The following is a 21,921-nucleotide window of genomic DNA, read 5'->3' as shown; positions in this document are numbered from 1 at the left end:
AAATACAAAGAAGAAAAATGAATTAATGTCTTAATCGTAGTCTATTTTCTTGGATAAATAGGTTAATGGTTCAACTATTAAAGTCATTTGTTGCTTCCTATTATCATCATCACCATTTCATATTGCCATGTGCAACACATGTACACTTTTACTAGTTAATAGAAATTTATAAACAATTTCTATATACTAAAATTTGGATTTAGAAACGGTCAAAAATACAAGCCAATATCCATGAGATGGCAATAAGTGTTGAACGAATATTGGACATTATCATTGAGAAGACTCTAAAATAAAGTTAAAATTCCCTAACTACACCTATGGGTGTCCATGAAAAACCAAAAAATCGAAAAACCGAACCGAGCCAAGAAAACAGAAACACAAAATGCGGTTAACCAAACCGATCAGTTCGGTTTCAATTTGGATTTTTTAAAAAACCGAAGGATTGCTTCAATTTCCGATTAACCTACAAAAAACTGATGGTTAGCTAAACCAACCGATACATATATATACATATATATATATATATATATATATTTTTATATATATTTTTAATATATGCCACATATTTTCTGTATATTATATATAAATATATATCCATTATATATATATATATATATAAATATATACTTTTATTATATTTATAATAATCTATTTATAAATATATATTATATATTATATATTATATATCATTTATTATTTATAATATAATATTATACATATATTTATATAATATATATTATAAATATAAAAAAACTAAAAAATTGAAGAACCGAACTAGTCAAAAACCAAAATCGGTGGATTGGTTAACCGATGGTTTGGTTAACTAAACCGTGGGCATCCTAACTGCATCCTATGTTTAGTATCAATGTCTATCAGCATTAAAGAATGTACAACACGTGTTGAGACTTGTCCCTAGAAAAGAGAGTCCCTTCCTCCACAAAAAAAAAAAAAAAAAATCCATCTTTAAATTCGATTTTGTTTAGGGTGTGTTTGGAAACAATGCAAATGGAGTGTAAATCCCGATTCATGGTAAATTTGCACTCTGGTTCACTTTTGCATGTGTTTGGCAACATTATATTTATGCATTGACAAATGACAGATCAATGCATATTTACATTGATAATAAGATGTAAAAGTACATCAATAAAAAACAAGTAAATTTGCATTCAAGTGGACTTTTGATAAAACAAAAAAGCATATGCCTTATTGGAATTCGTGTTTGCATCCATTACAGCTAAAAGTCTATTTGGTAAGAAGGTAAATTTGGCAGTGCAAAACTAACCCAATTTTGCAATTTATATGAACTGTTTTACACTTTACATATTTGCATTCACACTTATTTGCATTGTTTCCAAACACAGTCTTAGCAAAATGAAGTTAAATAGTGTGATTTCCAATAAAGATTGGCTAGAAAAAATAGTTTTATATGAAAAGAATAATTAAAAATTTAGGACCCATTAATATTTTAGATTTTTTTTTATTTTTAAGTTAATTTTGAAGTTATAAAATTTCTAAATACATAAATGGGATCTAATTTGTTGGGGCGAAAATTAATTAATCATTCTCTTAATTTTTACATGACAAAATGTTAACCTAGCTCAATTTATCAAGTTTTATGGAAAAAAGAGTGCCTTGTTATGGGATTGAGCCCATAATTTTTCTGCATAATAGCCAGTTTGGCGCGTGGTCGGCTCTATGCCACACATTTGAACAGAAAAAGACAAAAGAGAAAAAGAGAACGGCTGAAATGACTGAAAAGATATTGGTTGAATAAAATTCTAATAGATTTGTTTCATGTTAATAGTGAAACTTTGTTAATATAATTTGGATTCTTTTTCTTTTTCCTTTTTAAGGGAAAATTATACTTTATCACCTCAACTTTGGTGTAGTGTAAGTTTTTATCTAAATTTTCAAATGTGTCATTCTGGTACCTAAATTTTTAAAAAGTGTCAAGTTGGTCTCTACCGTTAATCAATCATCCGTTGAAAATGTCAAAACTATCATTCAAAAGAAAGACCTTGTTCATTGCCTTCTACCTTGAGACTGAACCAGTTGAGGTGTTTGATATTCTAGACTAATGAAGTCATTGTCTAATTATTTCTTTGCTTTCAGTTATTGTTTCCTTCTATCATATTTCATGTTTTTTTCTCTTTTTTTCTTTGAAGATAACTGGTTCCGTCTCAAGGTAGAAGACAATGAATAGTGTCTTCTTTTGAAATGTACTTTTGATATTTTCAACAATAACTGATGATCAATTAATGACAAGGACCAACTTAACATTTTTTTTTAAAGTTCAAGTACTGCAGTGACACATTTAAAAATTCGGATACTAACTTAACACTACCCCTAAATTTCAGGTACTAAAATAAAATTTTCTCTTTTTTTTTTCAATTCAGGCAAGCAAAACAATTATATTAGAATTCAGAAACTAGACTCTCCAAGGAGGGACTGAAGCCGCCCAGTTCGAAAGTAATCCTGGCCGAAGCCAAACAACAAAATACTGTTTTTCTTGTGAAGGAATGGATATAAACAAATAAGTAATCTACATTGTTTATTTAGGTATAACATTTAGTTTTTATAATGAGCTCCAAAATCCTTTTTTTTTACATAATTGAAATAAATTGTCATTAGTGAGTAATATCCAGCTATTAGTTTCTTAACTTTCTTATTTCTGAGTTGTCCATCAATGGAAAATATACTTGAGTATGCTGTCACTGTATTCATTCCAAGTTGAAGGCTTGAACAAATGAGGTGGGGTCATTCCTTGAATTTCCATCCCAAAGTTAAAAGAAGAAAAAGTAAAATTTATGTCCGAAAACTAAGAATTCTTTTTTCAATCGAACGGGGCCGTTTGGATAAGCTTTTGCTTTTGAGATTTGAGATGGAAAATGTAAAATTGGTAAGAGCTGCCTGCATGATATAATCTAAAGTCAAAACACTTGTAAGACACAAAAGTACAAAATCCAAGGGCCAATTGGGGAGGGATGAACTTTGATAGAGCTGCTATAGTTGAGCCGCTTTGAAAAAGCCAGATAAAACAAGTTTAGCTGAATGACTGTCGTATGGGCTTTCGAGTTCTTGCTTTTTTTAAACATTAAAAGCACAAATTAATGCTGAAGCTTATCCAAACCCAACCTTAGTTAGTATTAATAGTAATAGTGTGAAAAATTGGCAGTAGCAATCAGTCAAAATCAATGACCTAATTCAAAAGAAAAAAAAAAAGGCTTAATCTAATCCATCAAGAGTTTAGAGTCATTCACCTAAACCCAAATTTACTAATGCCAAGCTGATGTAGCCTAAACTTTGTTCGAAGAGGCAAAGAGTACTGTGTGGTCAATTCAACAAAAGGGAAAGGAGGAGGAGACAGAGAAGGAAAAATGGGTGGCGTGAAAGCAATCAAATATAAACAAAGGAAAGCACGACCACGAGGAGGAGAGAGGAAGGGAGGGAGGGCATCACTAAACCCACCACCACCTGTTCAGTCCTCCCCACTTGCAAACCCCCAACTTGCAACTTGCAAACACCTCTTCCCATCCCCACCAAATTCCCAAAAACAAATTTAAGTGGCCAAAGCGAAACCCCCTTCCTCAACTTGCACTTTCTTTATTCAACCCCTCTCCCCCCACTTGGATTTTTTCTATCCCCAACTTGCGTAGCAGCTGTTGATTCCCATTCACACAATTACTTGTTTATTTCCACATGCATCCATCCCATGCATGCATGCCCTCCAGGGGACAATTTCTCAGCTTCTCTAATGCCCCGCTAAACTCAACGACCCTTTCTCTTTATTTAACTATAACCCGAGTCCCCGAGTGAGTCCGACCCGACCTTCCATGCCCCCCCCCAAAGGCCAAAGGACAACATGAAAACTAGAAAGAAAGAACTCTTATATCCAATTAATTATGCTAATTAATTGATTGTAACAGCGACACGACAAAAAACGATACGAACCACGAGGGGGCGAAGGCGATTAGGTTCTAGACAAAAAACGATACCTTGCTGTATTGTCAGTACTTAGTAGCGCATTATTAGCATGATTAAGTTCAATTAAATTAAATCAACTGAGCTGGAACTGGATTTGCCCGATACGATACGCAAGTACCGTATCAAGTACTGAGCGGTACGAAACCAATTTGCTTCAAGACTCAATTTCAATAAAATATAATTTCGAGGGCATATAGATAGTAACAGTCCAGGGCTATTTTTGTCACATCGAAAATTCACATGCAAGGGATGCAACTCAGACTACTGCCTTCCTGTTTGGGCAATCAATTTTTTTGAAATTACACAAAAACCATGGGCACGGAGAAAAAACCAGATGCAGATAGAATTCACATTGTGTATGTAGTTAAAATAAAATAAAAAAAAAAAAGATAACGGGGTGATGGTGACGGAATGACGCAAACAAAGTGTTCCGGTATCGGCAGATCGACGGAACGGATTTTCTCGGAAAACAAGGTGTCGCATTCTTCTTTACATCATCACGGGCTCAAGCAAAATCATGGGTAGACGAACGAAGCTTCATAGCGATCAGATCTTTTCCCTTTTTTTTCTTCCGGGCTGCGATCAACAATGGATATCAATTGGACCCACATTGGAAAAATCCAAGGAAAGGAAAGGCCGTCACAGATCGGAAAAGGGGGGTTGTCACGACGATGTCCGGTTCCGGCCGGCTAAGTTCTCGGCAATCTGAGCGAGTGATTGTAAGTTGCAGCGGACTATGGTGTCGACGAACATACATGTGTCTTCGCTGGTATTCCCTGGTGGGATGTCAACGACGTACGATTCGACAACAACGGTTCCAGCGCCAGTAGAGGAAGGGTGGAGAGTGGTGACTGATCTGTAATTGGAGAGGCGATGTTCCCCACCGATGACGCTGAAGCTAAGGACGTGGCGCTCGTCGTCGAGGATCTCAAGGCGCTCGGTGCTTTTCACGGCGGGGAGACCAGAAACGACATGGACCTCTCGGAGAGTACCGACATCACCGTCTCCGACGAGAACGTGGCAGCTCTTGACGAAGTGCTTGTAGGCTTGAGGATTGTCAAAGCGGCGGACGACGGACCATACGGTGGAGACGGGAGCGGCGATGGGTTGGATGACGGAGGAGCAGCACTGGTTGGGCCCAACGGCGTGGGTGTGGTAGCGCGCGATGTAGTCGGGGACCGGAATGGCGCAGGATAGAGGGACCCGGCGGGAGAGTGTGGTGGCTTGTGATTGTTTCTGGGAGAGAACGTTGGTTGTGTTGGTAGCGGAGGTGATTGTGTTATTGATTCTGTGGACTTGGAGAGATGATTTGGGAGGTGTTGCCGGCATTATTAATTGTTCTTGTTTCGCTGTTTCTCTTCCCCACTCACTCTGTATATCTTCAGATTACAAGACGAAGAAGAAGGTGACGATGAATTTGGGTTTGAGGGTTTATGAGATGTGTTTGTCAATATATATATAGAGAGAGAGAGAGATGCTGAGGAAGAGAATTAAAAGTACAAGGTTACAAGGCTGAAGAGAGAGAGAGTGGGAAGGAGGGAGGGGTTAGTCACCTTTGAACTTTCCGAGAGGTGGTTTGGGTGTTTTTTCCAATGGGTGATGTTGAGCGCTGAGAGAGTTGGTTGGCTTCTAAAATCTAAAGACGGTTAATTAAATAAAGTTCATGTGGGTAATAAAATAGATGCAACTTGCTCGGATGGAAGTTACAAGAATAGCCCTAGTCTTGGAAGTTACTCCAAATTACAAGTTTGTCCTCACAAAATGTTACAAAGACCAGGTACAATACAAACCACTTGGGGAGTTGGGACCGTGGTTGAAACTTGAAAGCAGTTTAGAGCACCACAACACATACACAATTACACAACCCCCTCGACCCTCTCTCTCTCAAGGGATAAGCGTGATCTGCCGGCCGCTGGCTCTCGTCTTCCCCAGTTGTGCTGCCGCTCTGGGCGGAGGTGACCGAAAACTCCACCTCCACCACCACCATCAGAATTAATCCAGGGAAGCCTGTCCTGTGCTCAGTGCCCAGTGCCCCTGCCCCTGCCCCTCTGGTCTGGGGACCTCTCCACATGGGTTGTTGATTTAGAGGAAAATTTGCTAGTTGCTTGCTTTTGCTCCACCTCGTACCATGGTGTCACACGCCCGCTTCATGGTGCACTGCCCAATACAAATTGAGAGTTGAGAGAGAGACTAGTTGTAGTTGCAATTTGCAAATTGCTCGTTTCCCATTACAGGATTTCAAGAGAAGAGAATATTCAACAACCCATCTTCTCCGTACTTAATCTTAACATCTGGCAATCCCAACTGGATGCACGGCACCAATGTATCCATGATTCCATGCATCGACGGAATTACCTTGTTATATTTTACATGCATATACAATATGAATTAAAGAGATCATAAACTATTGTTGTTGGGGCGCAAATAAAAAAGAAAAATGGGTTGGTGGGTACATGGCAGACTGTACAAATGGGCCATTAGTCAAGTGGGTCTCGTCCCAGGTGGACGATTTCGATCGCCTTTGTCATACGTCCACTTGGTAATAAAATCTGTTAGCCAAGGTTTTTAATAAAGCCTGCAACAAGAGAATAAAATACATCATGGCTCTTCAATGCAAGAAGGATGTATTTTCCTGCAGAGGAATCAGGCCAGACCCCAGAAAGTATGGTTTGTGGGCATGGCCACATATGACACAACCATAAATCTAGGGTCCACATTCTAAATAAATGATAGCCCACTGAAACCACTTCATTATGCCCTTCTCCAGGTGGCTAAAACCCATCCATTTGTGGAGGGGGGGAATTGGAAATCCTTTGTTTGGCAAGCATGGTTATTTTCCTTGGGTAAAAATAAGAGGAACGTAGGTCGTTTCTTATCTTTAGTTGTACAGTAACAGTGGGGAGATATCTCGTAGTTCGAGTCGAAAAGGCGCGTCGGCAGGCTGTCACCGACTCACTCAAGCTGTAAGAGGTCAGAGGGTCAATAAAGTCATTTAAAGGCCGAGTACGCATTTTGGATTGGTATGGCCGTTACAACTTACAAGGAGTGGCACTCACGTAATTCTAGACAAAAGAAAAGGACATTTGTTCAAATGGGCACCCAAAGAAATAGGCAACTAGATGACCCACTTGCAACCGAGGGCCGTAAGCAGGTGGATAAGATAAGCATCCTGTTTTTTTTTTTTTTTTTTTTCTGTTTTTGTTATTTTTTTAACTTTATAAAAAAAAAAAAGAAAACTGATTTTCCAGTTTTACGAGGGCAGAAAAACTGGCAGGTTGGGATGAAGATTGGCCCGATTTTTTTGGGCTATATTGGGCTGGACCCTCTTTCTCCACGTCTTCCGCCAAAATAGACGCAATTTTACCGTTTCATTACTGTATGACCCTTTCTCACCCACTTTGCATCAACTTGAACAGTTAAAGAATTAGAGGGATTGAGACCCTCACTCAACATCCAAAGATGGTTGTGACTTGTGAGAGAAGACCTACTCAGTCTCAACTTGTGTTAAATAGCTCTCAACCAGTTGATGCTAGTGGAGGAGAGACACAATTCTTGTGTTAATAGCTCCACTAGTTGTTCTCTCTTTCTTTCTTTTTATTTATTCAAGCAACTTGGTCATTCTTTCTCAAGCCTGCTGGTTTTGAAACCATACCTCTTATCTCTACACTTGCAAATTCCCAATTGAAGGAACTAAGCAACTTGTGATTTTTCTAAACATTTGTACGTAACCCAACTTTATTAATTGATACAGCAAATTATACCGGTCTCCAGATGGGCTTCAGAGCTGGGTCTATGTCTTTGATAGGGTCTGCCTTGATCACAGTCTTAATTAGTGTTTTGTTTAGTAAACTTAGCAGTTTGCAGACTTTGAATCCAACGCTTGGTCGTTCTTCCGTATTAGGTTACCCAACTGTAATTAGGATGGAGACGCTTTCCTGGTAAAAAGGGGAAAATTTTTTGTGAGGAATTATTGGTTGTGGAAATGCAAAGAAAGAATCCTAGACAAAGCATGCATGCATGGTTGAAGAGGCAAATGAATTATAAGGCAGAGGGATCTTTGACTGTACAAGAAAACAAGAAAGATTGAGGTGGGGGCTAGCTAAACTCTGGAGGTTCTCTTAAAAGGAGGAAAGAATCTGGACTCTGGAGGCTTAGCAAAGAGTAAATGTGGATTAAGCCCAAGAAACCCATGAGTTTTTAGGGTTTGGTCAAGACCAATAGCCGTTGTGTGCATGCATATAATGTTTGTAACTAGTTGGACTTTCTTAATTCTTTTCTTCCTTGATAAGGCAAACAATTAGTTAATTAATTAATGAACCCCTGTTAATATTTTAATCTCTAATCCATTTCTGTCCTTAGAGAAGCTGCAACAGACATCAAGCCAATGGAGCCAAGATAGAAAGGCTATACTCATTCCAAGACAAAATCCAGCTAAATTATAATTTATGAATAAAATTACATTTGCTATAGAGAAGGAGAAGAGCTACTCTTTTGTCATTTTTCTTATTGTTTTCAGGCCAGCTATGTTGTTCATACTCGGCAAGCTTCCGATCCCATTCATACAAATCTTCCTACACGTAGAAACGGTTTCTGTGTTCCATATAAGATGTCTTTTTTTCTTTTGTGGTTGTTGATAGAATAACCTAATGAGGTCATCTGGGGATTTTGTTTTCCTTTTCTGAAACAAACTTATCCCCAACTTCTCTCTTAACAGCTGGAAATGAACCCATTTAATCTTAAATGAAATGATTTTATTATCTTTATTTTTTCACGTGGCAACCACACCGATTATTTGTTTCTTTCCCAGATATAATCGGTGTGGTTATCAGGAAGCTAGCCCCTTCTGGTTCTATCAAAAAACCAAGAACAAGGGCCCATGCCAGTAGGCAAATTTTTTAATATAACTCTAGCTTATTGCATATATATATATGCAATACGTTCACTACATACATAAATGAGTTTCTTGTATTAATTTATAGAGTTATAAGTATATATAGGTACACTCACAGTCAGTCCACGTCAGCCATACCATGCATTGCATTCTTGGTTAAAAACTTGCCACGTGGAAAGGAGACATAGAGATATATGGACCCCTTGACCTAGCTACCAACTCAAGTACCCAACTCAACCTACACCCGAGAAAATTATATAAAAAAAAAAAAAATTGCAAACCCCAGCTTTGGCTGAACAGAAACCCTAGCATCTGAGCTTAAAGCTCAGTTTGGAAGGAGTATAAATATAAATATATAGAATACAAAACCTTATATTTTGTAAATAATACTTATAATACATATTTATATTTATATTCCTTACAGAACGAGCCTAAACGTATCCCGTCATGCATTCAATTTCAACTCTTCCACTATCAATGCAATAATATAATATATATATATATATAAAGCCTTGATGGATGACTGATCCTGCAAATCCATTCAATTCCTTGTTCTGATCAAAGATCGTGTAGAAGCCTGAAATGTATGGAATATGGAGGCAGACATGACGAGTTCAACTCGTCCCACTTGATAAATGAGACACTCTAGCCACGTGCATAGTGTCCTTCGTCATGTCATCCATGGTTCATAGTTCATACATCTTGTGTGTGTTCCGACTTCCAATACATTACGGTATGCCCAACTTCTCTTACTAGCTATTTGCCTTTATTTAAAAGCAAAACAAGAGGAAGGATGTGGACCTCTTTTATCCCAACTTACTACATGGTGAGAATCTCTGAGCTGGAGAAGCAAATGGAGATACCCACTTTAGGGCACCACTGATAGGGGTGTTAATTGGACTGGATTTGGTTCAATCCGGTCCAGTCCAATGCGAGTCCATTACAAATAGACCTGGTCTAATTCAGCCCAATGAATATTTTAGATCATTGTATTGGCTCAGAGACTGTCCAATCTGTTTAAATTCCTGTTAATTTAGATTGGTTTCAACTCAAACCGGGTCCATTGACATCTATGTTCTTATTTTCTATCAACGGACCAGATATCGGCTCAATCCAATATAAATTCATTATGGATGGACCAGGTCCAATCCAATATGTCATATTGGTCCATCCAATCCATCCAAATTCAATATATCTTATTGGTCCGTTAAATCTGTCCAAATAGATTTTGATTTGAATAAAATCCAACCCAAATCCGATCCATTTACACCACTAACTACTGATAACTAGCCAAGAAAGAACATAAATACAGTTTTTTCAGGCTATTCTATTAATTTGGGTGGGTGATCTTATTATTAATTAAATTCTATGTATACCCACTTATCAGACGATGAATTTCAAGGCTGTTTTAATTTAATTTATCAATTTGGGTGGGTTATCTTAGCTATTAATATAATTCTATACCACCCACTTACCCTACGATGAATTTGTGGACAAATATCTAGTTATTTCGGGGCATTAATTCACTACTACGTACTGTTTGTTTTCGGTTTTTTCTGTTCTGGCCTCATTTGCAAACCAGACATGATCCGTCTCTTAGCTTTTTCTGTTTCTCCAGTCTCATCGATATCTCGCTCACCCAATTTCAATTCGAACATGCATGGAGACTGTTAACTATTAAGAGCTGCAAGGTTGAGATCTCAACATCGTGAATTCGTGATGATATGGTTATATCCGATCTGTCAATATCGATCTCCACTTGTTGAACGAAAAGACGCTGTACATTGTTTTCTTCTGCGACTTGTTAATATTATAGCTGAGCTCAACTAGCTGGGCAAAAGGCAATTGTTTTTAACTCTTGTGCATGCAGATTGGTCATGGTTTTGTGAATTGAAGGCGCGTTTTGGGACAGCATCACTAGTGATATAAACACTGCAAATTGGCGTTTTCTAATCTGTTTTCTTTTTCTCCTTTGTATTTCTCTTATATCCCTTTCTTTCAAATATCTTTTAAGTATACAAGTTTGTACATACAATAAATACGACAAATGTGGTGGGAAATTCTAGGGAAAGATTAGAAGCTAGTTCCAACTTCAGACTTGCCTCTGCTAATGGGTTGTTTGCCTTAATCAGTGTTAATGTCGTTTCTGGTGCAATTTGCAGAACTTGAGTTTTGATGGGTTCCTTAACCCATCTCTCATGTATATATACGACAATTAACTTCGAATCCTGCACTCGATCGGTGTTGCATCAAAGGTTCCTCAATTTGTTTTCATGATAACGACTTCTAATCAGGGTTCCTCATCTTCTTTTAGGATGATTACATTTGCTTATTGAAATGCGAAAGAATCCAAGAAAAAACCATGCCTGAAAGGCGGAGATAGGATGATGCATGTCCTTGTAGCTCGTACGAAGAATTGCAAGTTTTAGACGATTAATAACTGTATTAAATCCGTTTTAGATGGCAATATATATATATATATTAGTGAACAATGTGGGATCAACAGTTCAAACTTCATGTACACAACTAAAACGAAATGATTCCGATATTCCACATGATAGGCAAACAGACAAAAGTGTCGATGGACCGATTTTGAGTTGTATCCTGTCCAAATCAAAATCAATTTGTACTGATTGGACGGATCAATAAGACAAGTCTAGATTTAATGGTCCGAAGTATTTATTGGATTGGATTGGATTTAGTCTATTTATAATGGATTTGTATTGGATTTGTATGGGATTGAACTAGACCTGTTTATGGCCGGGTGGTCCGACTGGCCGGCCCGGCCCCCGGACGGGCTTGAACAGGTATATGGGCCCATGAGCTCAACCTCGGGCCAAAAAGCCCGGCACGCAATAAATCCGAGCTGGGCTCGGAATTTTCAAAAATAGTCCAGCCCGGCCCGACCTATAATTAAACCTAAAAACCCTACTTGAATACCCCTCTTTTTTTCACCTCTTTTCCTTATTTTTCCAGCCGAACCCTTCTTCTCCACATCCTTTTTCCCTTCTTTATATTCTTTTTTTAATGTAAATAAATTTTGAATTTATATTCTTTTTTTAATGTAAATAAATTCTAATTTATATTGATTATTGAATAGGAAAAAATTCTAATTTTTTTATTAGGTCAGGCTTTGGGCTTTTTATCAGGGCCGGGCTCGAGCCTAACATATTTTCATTAATGAAGAGTAAAAGCCCGGCCCGGCCTGGCCCATGAACAGGTCTAGATTGAACCAATTAATATTTGATTTATTAATAAAAGATAAGAATGCAGGTGTCAATGGATCAAGTTTGGATTAGAACCAATCTAAATTAAAACCAATTTGAACGTATTGGAAAGTCCAGACATTGGATTGTATTGATCCAAAATGGTCCAGTATATTCATCATATTGGATTGAACCTGATCCATCTATAATGAACTCATATTAGACCGGATTGGATTAGACCAAATCCGGTCCAATTGAAACCCCTATATGCAGACCATTAATTGCTTTCTCCAAATTATTTTGCATTCATTCATAAAGCATGCATGATTTGAATAAAAAAAAAGTGAAAACAAATGCAGAAAGTATTAACCAATGACATTGTTAGCGTATTTCATCAAAACTTGTATCATTATCTCCTTACTTCTAGGAGATAATTAGGTGTACCTATCTTATCTCCTTCTCTCTTATTTCTTTCCTTTTTGTATTCTACTTTTGGTCGCCGACCTAGTTTCTTGATTGTATCTCGCTCTATTATAAATAGAGCTGCAACTTATTGAATAATACACAATATAGAAATTATTATCTTCTCCATTCATCCTTCTTGGTTTCGTATCATGGTATCAGAGCCTTTGCTTCAGAAGCTCATCCGCCCAACCAACTGGAGCCCCGCGTCGTTCTGAATCGAGCACTCGGCGAGCCACTAGAGCTGCCTCCCTCGAATCCCCGGAGTTGACGTGTAAGACAAGTGTTCCCACCGGAAGCTTCATCATCGGCTTTGCTGCTAGCAAAGACAGCTTTGGAAGATCTCTCCCGGTCTTCTTCGGCAACAAATTGTGGATGATAGGCATCACACCACCGTTTGCGGTCGTGACCGTACCAAGCAATTTGTTGAGTTCTTCGTCGTTCCTCACCGCTAAGTGAATGTGCCTTGGCACGATCCTCGTCTTCTTGTTATCCCTCGCTGCGTTCCCAGCTAATTCCAACACCTCGGTTGCAAGATACTCAAGAACAGCGGCGAGATATACTGGAGCACCGGCACCGACTCTCTCTGCGTATTTATTGGCTTTCAGAAACCTGGCGATCCTTCCAACGGGAAACTGAAGCCCGGCCTTGCTGCTCCTGGATACTACCTTCTTTGAAGCTCCAGCGCCTGAACTTCTTGACAAGTAACTAAGCAAAGCTCCGAGAGGGATTGGCAGCTCGGGATTTTGAAGTGAGAAACAAGGAAAGGCGGTGATCTCATTCGCATATGAGACCTGTTGCGCTTGAAGGTACAGAACTTTCGTCAGCGTCTGCGTGCACCAGAACTGAGGCTGCCCCAACGAAGAAGACATTAGGGACTCTGCGAAGTTTTTTTTTAAGGTCAGTATTTTCCCGTAATTTGTGTTGCTCCAAAGATCTGTGTTTCTCCTCATGGATTCATCCGAAGCTGCACAACATATCTCTCATCCCATCATTGTTACCTTCGATGGCTCAAACTATGATTTATGGTCCCAAGAGATGTGCAATTTTCTCAAGGGACACCTTCTATGGCAATATGTGACCGGTGAGATTCCCAAACCTACTAAAATTGCGGATGAAACAGAAGATGAATTTGCTAAACGAATAGAAAAATGGGACGGGATAAATCATCAAATATTGACCTGGTTTCACAATACTTGTATTGCAAGCATCAAGTTGGAATTTCGCAGATATGACTCTCCTAAAGAGGTATGAGATTTCTTACAAGGCCGTTATTCTATTTCTGATGATGTGCATCAATTTCAGCTCTATAGGCGTCTTCACCGTATGAAGCAGCAACCTGAACAGACCATCTACAGTTATGTCTCTGAATTACAAGTTCTTTGGGATCAGTTAGCACAATGTAAACCTGAATGGGATAGTACTTCTGCAGCTACTACTTATTCCAAGCTTCGCGATCGCCAACGTGTTTGGCATCTTCTGATGACTCTCAAGGATGAGTATGAACCTATTAGTGGTACTCTATTTCATCGTAGCCCATTGCCTTCTCTTGAAGTTGTGATCAAAGATTTGCTTTCTGAAGAAACTCGTCTAAAAACACTTCAAGATGAGCGATCCTTATTATCTACTGATGTTGTTCTTTCTACTCTGGGTACATTTGCTGCTCCTTCAACTAAATCTTCAAAACGGACCTTCTGCAATTACTGCAAGAAGACTGGTCAAACTATTCTTGAGTGCCGCCGCTTGCAAGCCAAAAAAACGTCTGGACAGAAGTCTTCATCCACGGGTTCTCAGGCTTCGAGTTCTACTGCAACTGCTGCCACAGAGAATTCTTCTGATAACACCTCTCCAAAATTTTCTCTTAGAGAACTCCGAGCTCTTCTTCACCAACTCCAACTTGATTCTGGTATGCCTTCTAATTCAGTCTTGTCCGTCACACTAGGTACTACCTCATCATGGTATTTTGATTCTGCCTGTTACAATCATATGACATCAAATTCATCACTATTTACTTCCAAGTCACATCCTTATATTGCACCAATTGTTCATACTGCCGATAATTCCACCTTAATTGTCAAAAGTGTAGGCACTGTTTCAACATCTCGTTTATCACTCCCTAACATTTTTTTGGTACCTCAATTATCTCTAAATCTTATATCTGTTGGACAATTATGTGAACTTGGTTTTGAAATACATTTCTCAAGTCGTGGTTGTACTATGCAGGATCCACGGACAGGGAAGATCGTTGGGACAGGCCGTAAGGTTGGGAGACTGTTTGAGAGCTATCATCTCTTCAATTACCATCTCTTGTTGCTGCTGTCACCTCTAGCGTTTGGCATTCACGCCTTAGTCACATTTCTACCTCTAGATTATGATTTTTAATTTCTAATGGATGTTTGGATCCTGTTAAAACAACACACTTTGATTGTGTTTCATGTCCTCTTTCAAAATATCATGCTTTGTCTTTTACTATAAGTGATTTTGTTTCTTCTGCACCTTTTGATCTTATCCATTCTGATATTTGGGGGCCCTTCGCCTCATAATACCATTGGTGGTTCGCGTTATTTTGTGATTTTCATTGATGATTTCTCTCGATATACATGATTTATCTCATGCGTAATAAATCTGAATTACCTGCAATTTATATTCAACTTTCCACCATGATCAAAACTCAGTTTTCCTCTATCATCAAAATTTTTCACACTGATAATGCCATGGAATACAGAGATTCTATCCTTACCCAATTTCTTTCACAAAATGGAACTATCATTCATAGATCTTGTCCCGGTACCTCTCAACAAAATGGGCGTGCAGAACAAAAACATAGGCATATTCTTGATACTGTTCGAGCTCTTTTAATCTCTTTCTCTTGTCCTGAACGTTTTTGGGGGGAAGCATCCCTCACCGCTGTTTATACCATCAATCGCATTCCTTCTCCTGTTCTTGGTAACATTTCTCCTTATGAACGATTGTATGGCCATTGCCCTGATTACCAGTCTCTTCGTGTATTTGGTTGTGTTTGCTTTGTTCTATTACAACCTCATGAACATACCAAATTGGAACCAAAAGCACGTCTATATTGTTTTCTCAGGTATGGTATTGAACATAAAGGATATCGGTGTTGGGATCCTCTTTCCCAATGACTTCGCATATCTCATCATGTTACCTTCTGGGAACACAAAATGTTCTCTAGTCTCTCCCCATTTCGGGTTACCACGACATCTTCACATTTTTTTACTGATCCTACTATCTCATTTTTTCCTGATGATTTACCCGCAGATCCGACTACTTCTTCATCTAATAGCTCTAACAGTACTGCACAACTTGCAGCCTCTCCTGATGCATCTACCTTGGCTATGGATCCTCCAGCTCTGCCATCTTCTGAGCCCTTGATTCCCCCTGATGAATTAGACCCTGCTCATTCAGGTGCTTCACTCCGTCGCTCTGGTAGGTTACTAAACCTTCGGTTCTTCTTCGTGATTTTCATTGTTATTCTATCATTGTATCTTTATACGAGCCTTGTACTTATCGCGAGGCTAGTACTGACCCTCTATGGCAGAAAGCAATGGCAGAAGAAATTCAAACTTTTGCAAGCACTCATAGTTGGGATTTAGTTGATCAACCTCCAAATAAATCTGTGATTGGTTGCAAATGGGTCTACAAAATCAAGACTCGGGCAAATGGTTCAGTTGAAAGATATAAAGCTAGATTGGTAGATAAAGGATTTACACAGGAGTATGGCATTGACTATGAGGAGACTTTTGCCCCCGTAGCCAGTCTCATTTCTGTTCTCAGTCTTATTGTGATTACTGCAGCTAAACACTGGCAGCTATTTCAGATGGATGTTAAGAATGCTTTTCTCAATGGTGAACTTTCTGAAGAGATATATATGCAGCCCCCTCCTGGTTATGATCATCTCCCTAATCAAGTGTGTCATCTCCGTAAGGCTCTATATGGACTTAAGCAGGCACCTCGAGCATGGTTCTCCAAATTCAGCTCTACTGTTTGTCAGTTTGGTTTCCAATCTAGCACTTATGATCAGCCTTGTTTGCAAGGCATTTCCGCTCTTAAAACTTTTCTTAGCAAACAGTTTGACATGAAAGATCTTGGTCGACTAAATTATTTTTTAGGCATTGAGGTCTCCTCCGACCAATCGGGATATTATCTCCCTCAAGCCAAGTATGCCACTGATCTTGTTTCTCGTGCAGGACTCACTTATACTAAGACTGTTAACACTCCGATTGAGCCTAATGCCCATTTTCCAACCACTGATGGTACTCCTCTTAGTGACTGCACCTTATATCGGCAACTTGTTGACAGTCTTGTATACCTTACTATTACTCGTCTTGATATTGCGTATGTTGTCCATATTGTGAGTCAGTTCATGTCTGCTCCTCGCACTACCCATTATGTTGTTGTGCTTCGGATCATCTGTTATGTCAAGGGCACTCTGTTTCAAGGACTTCACTACTCCAGTTCTTCTTCTCTCCATTTGATCGCATATTCTTATGCTGATTGGGTCGGTGATCCTACTGATAGACGCTCCACTACTGGTTATTGCTTCTTTCTTGGAGATTCTCTTATATCCTGGCATAGTAAGAAGTAAACGGTTGTCTCTCATTCCAGTACTAAAGCTGAATATCGAGCTCTTGCTGACACTACTTTCGAGCTGTTATGGTTACGATGGTTATTCCATGACATGGGAATTTCTCATTCATCTGCAACTCCTCTTCACTGTGACAATCGTAGCGCCATACAGATTGCCCACAATGATGTCTTTCATGAACGCACTAAGCATATTGAGATTGATTGTCATTTTGTTCATCATCATGTGCTCGCGGATACTATTTGCCTTATTCCTGTCCCTTCCCAGGATCAATCTGCCGATATATTTACCAAAGCACATTCTTCTCTTCGCTTTCGTGCTCTCGTTGGCAAACTCCACATGACTGATACATTACCATCTTGAGTTTGAGGGGGGATGTTAGCGTATTTCATCAAAACTTGTATCATTATCTCCTTACTTCTAGGAGATAATTAGATGTACCTATCTTATCTCCTTCTCTCTTATTTCTTTCCTTCTTGTATTCTACTTTTGGTCACCGACCTAGTTTCCTGATTGTATCTCGCTCTATTATAAATAGAGTTGCAACTTATTGAATAATACACGATATAGAAATTATTATCTTCTCCATTCGTCCTTCTTGGTTTCGCATCAGACATATTTTAGGTTTATTAAGCTATAACTAAATTCATTTAGGTGGTGTTTGATAAATCTGAAATCTGAAAAGTTAAAAAGATATTAAAAGGGTCTAAAATCTGAAAAGAAACATTTTGTTTTTTAACTTTTTAGAGGCTCTAAATAAAGAAGGTTGTTTGTGTTAGATCAAACCTTCAGCATATGAAATTCACTAATTTTACTATTTTACCCCTAAATTAGACTATTCGGTTGTAGCGGCGAGTGAAGAAGAAGAAGAAAGGAGAGAGAGAGAGAGGGAGGGAGAAGGCTCGAATTCGCTGCCACTAGTCCATCGGAGGAGTTGCAGCGGCTAGAGAAGAAGAAGAAGAAGAAAGGAGAGAGAGAGAGAGAGAGAGAGAGGTGAGAGTTCAAGGGTATTTTGGACTTTTGGCCAGGTCTGAAACGCATCTGAACACGTTCAACGCCTGTCCCATATCTTATTATTTCAGATCCAAGAATGATTTTTATACCAAAATTCAGATACACTTCCAAATACCTCTGGCGTCTAAAAAACAACATTTCCGGACTTTAGAAGTTATCAAACTCCACCTTAATAAACTACTTAACAGATGCAAGTTTAACTAATTTGCAAAAATCCCCTTACATTTTAGGGAAATAAATTAAATTAAATTTTCGTGATGGTACTGATGACGTGACTTTAATATCCACCGTGAAAAAAAGGAGCCAAAGTCATGCGCACAGGGATGTACCAAACACATAAAGCAGCAGCCTTCTTTGGGGTTGCCAACTTGCCATGCATCTAGACATACAACTACTTTAACATTAAGATTCCACAGTTGTCCATGTCCTTTTGATGGATGACTTATAACTGATCAGCACATCCATCCCTTCCACGTCTAAAGACAGTGCCCATTAACCTTTCTCAACTCCAGGTTAGCCATCCATAGGAATTCATTCATGATGAACATATACAATTAATAAAGGGAAAAAAGTGCATCTTTCACAAAAAATAATTTTGGCAACTGAGAAATTAGTTTTATAGGGAAACCTAGAAATGGTTGAAGTACCTTTTTTTTTAGTTTTTTTTTTCAAATTTTGGGTTTTTAGGAATCTTAAAACATATTTTTTATTATTAAAAAAGTTGGAGGTCCTAAATACCTGAAAACAGGTATTTTGGACCGTATCTTTTTCAAAAAATATAATACGATATACCCAATACGAAACGTATCATATTGATACTTTAAACTATGATTTTGTACATTAATTAATATAACATGTAAAAATATTACTCTAGGATCTGGCCCGATTTGTGTAACTCTAGCTGGGCTGGATAAGTTGGAATAGTCCATACCTAAAAAGTATTGTTGTATAGCATGCATAGAGACTGAAGATTATCCTATTTAATTGAGGCATAAAATATCTATAATTTTTGGCCACTTGGAAAAATGCCCCTAATTACCATGTCCATAGTGTTCTTATATATCATGCTATGCATCCACACATCATGTTGTGAATGGTAGTCCAAGTATCAAAACCAGACCGGACTTGGTTCAACCAGTACTATATACCTGTTATAGCTTATAGGGCTTAATAATAATTAATTGGACAGTTTGAATCAAGTTGGAGTTTTAACCCTCCCCCATGCATTTTACTTTGCCGAATTTGTTTCTTGTTATTTATGTTAGAAGGTGTCATAGAGTAGTAAATGAACTCGATTTAGGGCATCAACCATCAAATCCAACTAAGCCCTCTAAGGAACTTGCTTGAGAATAAGAAAGAAGAATCTCATGTCAATGTGGAATAAGGTTTGAAGGGAAGTTGTAAATATCCAATTCCAAAACTAGAAAGTTTGATTTTGAAACAATAATTGGGCCCTCATGAAGATTGAATGCAGTTATATTCATTACTAAAAATTAAATAAAATTTTCATGCCTATTTATGAGATCATATTTTAAAATTAGTGCCCGTTTGGGAGGGCTTTTTCATGCAGCTTCTTCTGGCTCTGCACCATGGGCCCCACCCCTACAGCTTAGTTATGAGCTATGTTTGATTTAAACCCTGGAAAGCCAAAACTATTGTCTAGTGCCAAAAGCATGGCTTCCCACTAAAGCTTTCCCTAGTGCCCATTTGGGAGGGCTTTCACCAACAGCTTATGCCATTGCAAGTTAGGCCCCACATGGAAAGCCATCAAGTTATATTTGGTAAAAAAAAATAGGGAAATCCAAAAACGCTTACATTCAACTGAGAAATCAACTTTTTGATTAAGTTAATTTTAATAGCTTCTTAGAAGAGGTTCAATCAATACAGCTTAATATGTTGAAGCCCTTCCAAATGGGCCCTTGGTGATTTCTTCAAAGCAAACCAAAACTTCAGCCCTTCCGAACAAGCCTTTTCCTATATATATATATATATATAATTGTTATGTAATTCACATATTATACTAACAACTTTGATGTAAAATACAGTATGTGCCCATTTTGTGTCTAAAGCTCCTCTTTTAGTTTTCATGTATGTTCCTCTAAAGCTCCTCTCTGGCACTCTCTTTGTCCACATATCCGACCAATTACATTGCACCTTAAACGTAATACTTGTTATTCCTCTCATTTTCTTCTCTCTTACAAATTCAACATTTCCCGGCTCCTGGTCTTCCTAAAATTCTCCACTCTCATTAATTTGTGACGTTTTCATCAGGTTGGATTGCTGAGAGTTGAAGATTGAGAGTTGAACATATATAGATCAGTTTATGAGACCACTTCTTCAACTTGTTAATAAATAACCATCCAGTAGCTGAATGGAAATACACAACTAGCCTTCATCAGCAATTTGCAGTTCCACTTGTCGATGTTTTATGCAGATCGGTCATTGTTTGGCAGTTTGACACTATTCTGTAACAGTGAATATGTACTATGGGTTAAGCAATTGTAATTAACCAAACAAGCAGGTCGGCAGTATCCAATAATCTAATAAATTTATTGTTGTTTCTTTATCGAGTAATAATTGATTTTAAATAGATTCTTATAAGTTGGCAACCTACCTCTAACTCTATCTCTAAGTGGCACAATAAACAAACCTCCTATTGAATAAATATTGTGGTCCAGTTTTAAGTTCTCTAAGACTATGTTTGGTTTGAAGAAAAAAAGTAGAAAAAGGAAAGGAAAGATAGAAAAACCTATACAAGGTTTGTAATCCTTACATTTTCTTTCCTTTTCCTATGTTTTCCTTCAAACCAAACATAACCTAAGGGGGCGTTTCTTATCGCCGGTTCCAAAAACAAATCAAAACTCTCTGGTTTGAAACAGATTATATGTTTTCGAAATAAAAATACAAAAACATGTTCATGATTGTGTATGTGTTTTTTGTCTATTAAAACAAAAACATGTTTTTGTTATTTAATTTGCTGATGTAACAATTTCAAAAACAAATGAAAACCTCATAAGGGTTCCTCTTCTTTTTAAACCAACCAAACTGGTTCAAAGAAGCCTTCCGTATGTGCTTTATTATTATACTGCATATTGAATAAAATATAATAAAAAATAAAAAGAAAAGTATAAGGATTGGTCAAGTTCAATTTGCATAATAGCACAAACAAATGTCAAGAATTCCGGCAGAGAACCCATTCCATTTTCAAAATGTAATTGAAGCCGGAATGGAAACCTATTCTCGTTCATTGACAAAATCCAGCTAAAATTCAATATTCTTCTTTTTTAATAATTTAACATTTGATAGAAGGAGAGTATATCTTCTTTCCTCTTTCAGACAATGTTGCTGTACGGAGTGGCTGGGCTTCTAATCCTGTTTATGCACTTTGAAACTGGGGTGGCAGTGCTACAACCATCTTCTTCGTCTATTCACTTAATCACTTGTTTATCTTATTAAAAAATAGGTTAAATTATTTAAACCTCGCCTGTGTTTTCTGATAATTAAGTACTCTAACCTCCCTTAATATTTTGTACTTTGATCTCTCCAATTTCTTTTTTTAACATTTCAGAGAAAATACACAAACAGACCCCTTTCTGTCTGCCGTATGACATTAAGAAACTAACAAAGAATGACAATGTCATGCTTTTAAACACTCCAAAATTCCTAGTCTGCCCATGGATGACAATACTAGCTAGGGTGTCTATTGATCGAAATACAACTCAAAATTTTGGGGTTTGAGTAGGGCTGCAATTCGGGTT

General features: G+C 38.0%; 2 protein-coding genes across 2 annotated transcripts; both read right to left on the bottom strand.

Moving 5' to 3' along the window:
- Positions 1–4,178: 4,178 nt before the first annotated feature.
- On the bottom strand, positions 4,179–5,608 carry LOC104597274 (abscisic acid receptor PYL4). The gene has a single exon (XM_010258735.3). It carries the CDS (start codon positions 5,311–5,313, stop codon positions 4,648–4,650), a length of 666 nt encoding a protein of 221 aa, XP_010257037.1. The 5' UTR covers positions 5,314–5,608; the 3' UTR covers positions 4,179–4,647.
- A 7,093-nt stretch (positions 5,609–12,701) lies between these two features.
- LOC148801923 (uncharacterized) lies at positions 12,702–14,444 on the bottom strand. The gene has a single exon (XM_088897307.1). It carries the CDS (start codon positions 13,494–13,496, stop codon positions 12,702–12,704), a length of 795 nt encoding a protein of 264 aa, XP_088753433.1. The 5' UTR covers positions 13,497–14,444.
- Between the last annotated feature and the right edge of the window lie 7,477 nt (positions 14,445–21,921).

This window comes from Nelumbo nucifera, chromosome 2, assembly GCF_055504915.1.
Source record: "Nelumbo nucifera cultivar China Antique chromosome 2, China Antique-T2T, whole genome shotgun sequence".
Lineage (NCBI taxonomy): Eukaryota > Viridiplantae > Streptophyta > Magnoliopsida > Proteales > Nelumbonaceae > Nelumbo > Nelumbo nucifera.
Note: the sequence above shows the minus strand (reverse complement) of the source record. Positions and strands in the feature narration are given on the sequence as shown.

Bases quoted from the DNA above. Each gene is read 5' to 3' on its own strand.
- LOC104597274 (XM_010258735.3), bottom strand. From the start codon at position 5,313: ATGCCGGCAACACCTCCCAAATCATCTCTCCAAGTCCACAGAATCAAT.
- LOC148801923 (XM_088897307.1), bottom strand. From the start codon at position 13,496: ATGAGGAGAAACACAGATCTTTGGAGCAACACAAATTACGGGAAAATA.